This window comes from Oncorhynchus nerka, linkage group LG19 (assembly GCF_034236695.1).
Source record: "Oncorhynchus nerka isolate Pitt River linkage group LG19, Oner_Uvic_2.0, whole genome shotgun sequence".
NCBI classification, from domain to species: Eukaryota; Metazoa; Chordata; class Actinopteri; order Salmoniformes; family Salmonidae; genus Oncorhynchus; species Oncorhynchus nerka.
In genome coordinates this window covers 11,160,104-11,164,993 of record NC_088414.1, presented here as the reverse complement: position 1 = coordinate 11,164,993, position 4,890 = coordinate 11,160,104, and the positions used below count along the sequence as shown (strand labels likewise).

At 47.8% G+C, this 4,890-nt stretch overlaps 1 protein-coding gene across 1 annotated transcript; it reads left to right on the top strand.

Moving 5' to 3' along the window:
- LOC115146994 (alpha-2B adrenergic receptor) lies at window positions 1–4,666 on the top strand. Its single transcript, XM_029688983.2, has one exon. It carries the CDS (start codon window positions 1,411–1,413, stop codon window positions 3,055–3,057), a length of 1,647 nt encoding a protein of 548 aa, XP_029544843.1. The 5' UTR covers window positions 1–1,410; the 3' UTR covers window positions 3,058–4,666.
- Window positions 4,667–4,890: the final 224 nt, after the last annotated feature.

The following is a 4,890-nucleotide window of genomic DNA, read 5'->3' as shown; positions in this document are numbered from 1 at the left end:
TTAACCCGGCTCGGGCAGTTAACGGGGCTCAGTTGGACCGGGCACGAAGCCGGTGCGTCTTTGTGAAAGAAAAAGTAACATCAAACTGGATACGCAAGAGATGCTCATTATTCAACCACTATTGAAGGAAAAATGAAGTTGAATCAGAAATAAGTTCGTCTTTATTGTTATCGGCGCGTCATTGACAGAATGTGGACCTGGTCGAGTTGCGCATAATCAAAGACCGGGAAAAAAAGAGAGGAATAATTCAGTATAATGGGGATAAATATGATTACATTATCATCATGTAATCAGTGAGGTGTTGTCATCACCCTTTTTATTCCAGTCTTGCACAGCGCTCAGAGGAACTATAAAGCATAGGCCTATACCCTATATCAAACAATCGAAAGATAAAGGAATATGTTTGTTTTTTCTCTCCCTATAATTTGAATTAACTGATCTGATGTTTGTAGCTGAAGTCTTCTCGGACTCATTCCTATTGACGATGACGGCTCAGTGCGGGTCTCGTTTCGGCACCTAGTCCTTTTGGACAGATGGAAGCTGAGGAGCGCAGATTGTTGGGTGACTTTTTACATCTTCAAACTGTCTCTATTGCGTGATATGGTTTCACTACGAATGTGAATGAATAGCAACTTTTTAAAAGGCATTTCATCAGCCCAAGTATCATTCCATGCGTCTCTGCGTCCTGGTGCGCTTCATTGCGCTGGTGAGATTCGGGGAGTGTTCCGATTTCATGGTAGGCTATAATTAAGGACGTTTTACTTCAATTAATTGAATTTAAATAGAACACGGTCTATGGATTGCCTGAAGGACCTTTACTGCTTCAAGCACTACGTTTGGATGACACATTTTTCTCGCGCTTGTTCAAGCAATTTAATAATTTTCCCCAGAAGAATAACTATCCAAGCATCAGCGGTGTGTGTGTTAGTTAATAGATACTTAGTCATTTAATTGCCTGATTAAATGAGATTAATTAAGTAATTATTTATTTGAATATCCAATAACGATTTAGTGGATATATCCGCACCTGGATGTTGAAAAGAGACATGAAAGAGAAAGTGCGTGACTGGAGGAACAAAATGATATTTTCACACGGGCAAAGTTGTTAGTCTCGGTGATGCCTTGGGCAAAGCGGTACAATCTTTTTTCTCTCTCTCATTTTAATTCAATCATCTAGTGTGTAAAGTTCCAAGTGGACGCCTCTTGAGCCCAACAGCCATGTCTCTGTTTCTGCGTCAGAGCCCCTCCATTTACTGCACTCTCACTGGACAACAAGTCTTCCTCAAGGGATTAAGCTAGCAGATAACAGAAACCTATATCTCTACTTTCGCCTTCACTCACTCTAAACAGAATTCGCTGTCCCTGTGAGTTTGAGTTTTCTCCAAAATTCTAGCTTCAGCTGGCATCGCCATGGCCATGATCCCAGATATTACATGCCTGTCAGGGCCAAGGGTGAACCTGAACATCAGCTTCACCTTCGGCCCCACCCCCTGCAACCAGACAGTACTGCGAACCGCACCCTATTCCCCAGAGGCCACTGCGTTGTTCGCCACCGCGATCACCCTCATGATGATCCTCACCATCGTGGGCAACATCCTGGTCATCATCGCCGTACTGACCTCGCGCTCACTCCGCGGCCCACAGAACCTCTTCCTGGTCTCGCTGGCCGCAGCCGACATCCTGGTGGCTACCCTCATCATCCCCTTCTCGCTGGCCAATGAGCTCCAGGGATACTGGGCGTTCCGCTCACTGTGGTGTGAGATCTACCTGGCGTTGGACGTCCTCTTCTGCACGTCCTCCATCGCTCACCTCTGTGCCATCTCATTGGACCGCTACCTGTCCATCTCCCGGCCCGTGTCCTATGGCGCCCAACGAACCCCCGCGCGCATCAAGGCGGCCATCGTGGTGGTCTGGCTTCTCTCGGCCGCCATCTCCTTCCCTCCCCTCCTCTCCCTGGATAAGAGCGAGGGAGGGGTGGAGGTGTGTGAGCTGAACAACGAGCGTTGGTATATTCTCTACTCCACCATCGGCTCGTTCTTCGCCCCGTGTCTCATCATGATCGGGGTCTACATCAGGATCTACCAGATTGCCAAGCAACACACAAGATGTCCGCCAGGGGAAAAACACAACCTTAACACAACTCCCGGCAACGCGTCTAGCAACACTCCAACAGCCCACGCACCTGGACCTGTCATTACCCCCCAGCCCAAGCCTCTCAGCCAACTACAGCACAACAGAGGGGAGGGAGGGAAAGCAGACGGACAATCCAAGGATGCCGTACCTTCGAAGAGTCTCCCTGTCTCCTCCCCCTCATCTCCTCCTCCCCAGAGCGAGACCCAGGCCAAGACCCCTACCGGCCCACAGATTGAACCACAACCACAGACCCAGCCTTCTTCACCAACCTCTGTCCCCACCTCACCCCAGCCTCCCTCACCCACCATAGCTCTCTCCCCCACACTCCCCCTTGCAGAAACCCAACCTGGGGAGACCCACAGACAGGGTGAGAGACAGGAGAAGAGACAGAGAAACACCACCAATGATGACAGCTTCAGCTCTGGCTCCGAGGCAGAGGCAGAGATGAGTGGAAAAAGAAAGGGGGAGGGAGGGAACAGGACAGTTAAGAATAATGGAGGGTCAAAGTCTGGAGGTGCAGGGTTAAAAATTCAACCTCTCTCTTCTCTGACCTCTCACAAGTTCAAAAAGACTGTTGCCACACCCACCAGCACAGAGCTGGCCTTTGACAGGCCAGGGAAGGCTCAGGTCACGCCAATGTCTCGGCGCAAGGCCATGGTGAATCGCGAGAAGCGCTTCACGTTTGTCCTGGCTGTGGTAATCGGGGTGTTTGTCATCTGCTGGTTCCCTTTCTTCTTCTCCTACTCGCTGCAGGCCATCTGTCCTGAGACCTGCTCTCTCCCTGATCCCCTCTTCAAGTTCTTCTTCTGGATTGGCTACTGCAACTCCTGTCTGAACCCTGTCATATACACCATCTTCAACCAGGACTTCAGGAAGGCCTTCAAGAAGATCCTCTGTAGGGACACCAAGGGGACAAACTTCTAGAGTGGATACTGTAGAAGGGACACCTTATTTTAGAGTATACGCTGTGTAAGGACACTAAGGACAATGACTTCCAGAGTGGATATACTGTAAGGATAGATTTGAGCTTTCTTGTGTAAGAAACCACAGACAATCTGCTGAGTCCGTCCTTTGCTGAACATTCCGTTAGATCAGATTAACAAAAGGCTGAACTATGGAATGCTGGAGTAGATCAAGATGCTCTGATGTTCCCATTGGGGGCAGTGGGAGAGGAGGGGAGGGAGGGACGCAATATACCTGAAGAAAAAAAACTCTGTTACAGCTTGTTTGGTGATCGGAACAAAACAGGGCCATCAGTCATGAGGACATGTTGCTCAATTTACATTATAAACTGGGTGGTTTGAACCCTGAATGCTGATTGTCTGACAGCCGTGGTATATCATGGTTATGACAAAACATTTATTTGCACTGCTGTAATTATGTTGGTAACCAGTTTATAATAGCAATAAGGCACCTTGGGGGTTTGTGATATATCGCCAATATACCACGGCTAAGGGCTGTATCCAGGCACTCCGCGTTGCGTCTTGCATAAGAACAGCCTTTAGCCATGGTATATCGGCCATAAACCAAACCTCCTCGTGCCTTATTGCTTAAGTATATCACTGCTTGCATCTTTCTCTCTATAAGCAAACCAAGGCTGCTCTCTGTTGAATAATTTGTCTGTCTGTATATCTGGATTCCCACAGCCATTACCTCTAGCCTTGTGACTGGCCACTCTGAACTACAAGGACGCAGTATCAAGAGTGTTCTTAGACATTACCAGGTACTGTCCACCGCAAGGACACAGATTGGGCCGGAGAATGTGTGGTAGAACGTGTGCAGTAGAATGTGTTCCTGGAGTTCTCTGTGTTCAAGAACTTGTAGTGTGTGAAGGGAGTTTGTCCAGGTGTCCAAGGACAGACAGACAAAGAACCTTACATCCTTTACACCAGTGTTTCCCAAACTCGGTCCCCGGGACCCCAAGGGTTGCAGTTTTTGTTGTTGTTGCCCTATCACTACACAGCTGATTCAAGTCATCAACTAATCATCACGCTTTGATAATTTGAATCAGCTGTGTAGTGCTAGGGCAAAAACCCAAATGTGCACCCCTTGGGGTCCCGAGGACCGAGTTTGGGAAGCGTTGCTTTACACCTTGGATGGCGACTGGCCTCTGTCGTGAACTCATACACTGTGACGGACATGTTTTATAGGGGACAACCCAGCTGTATTTGTGTCTTGTGTTCAGTGTCAGAAATGCACCTTTATGTTTTACTATGAGTATGAAATGAATGTAAACACATGAAAAGTGAAATATGGGTTTTTGATATGACCAATGCCTCAGTAATGTAATATGTTGGGTTTAGAGAGGATCTGCAGTAGTAGTTATTAAATACTGTGTGTGTTTGTTGTGTGATGGCCTACGGGTTTTACTGGAACAGAGGAAATCTCTAATGGTGTTTTTTTTTTATATCTGAGATAAAGATGAGAGCATGAGGAACTCACAAGACCACACACACACACACACACACACACACACACACACACACACACACACACACACACACACACACACACACACACACACACACACACACACACACACACACACACACACACACACACACACACACACACACACACACACACACACACACACACACACACACACACACACACACACTCTCTCGGTCTCTCTAGCCTGGGGTGTGTGTTCTGTGTTGTGATGTATGGAGTGTCCTCTCCTCTCAATATTCCCTGTGGAGTTAACCACCACCCAGAGCAATGAGGAGGAGTGTATCCTCTGCTGTGATCCCAGGA

Coding starts and splice junctions, on each gene's coding strand:
- LOC115146994 (XM_029688983.2), top strand. CDS start 1,411: ATGGCCATGATCCCAGATATTACATGCCTGTCAGGGCCAAGGGTGAAC.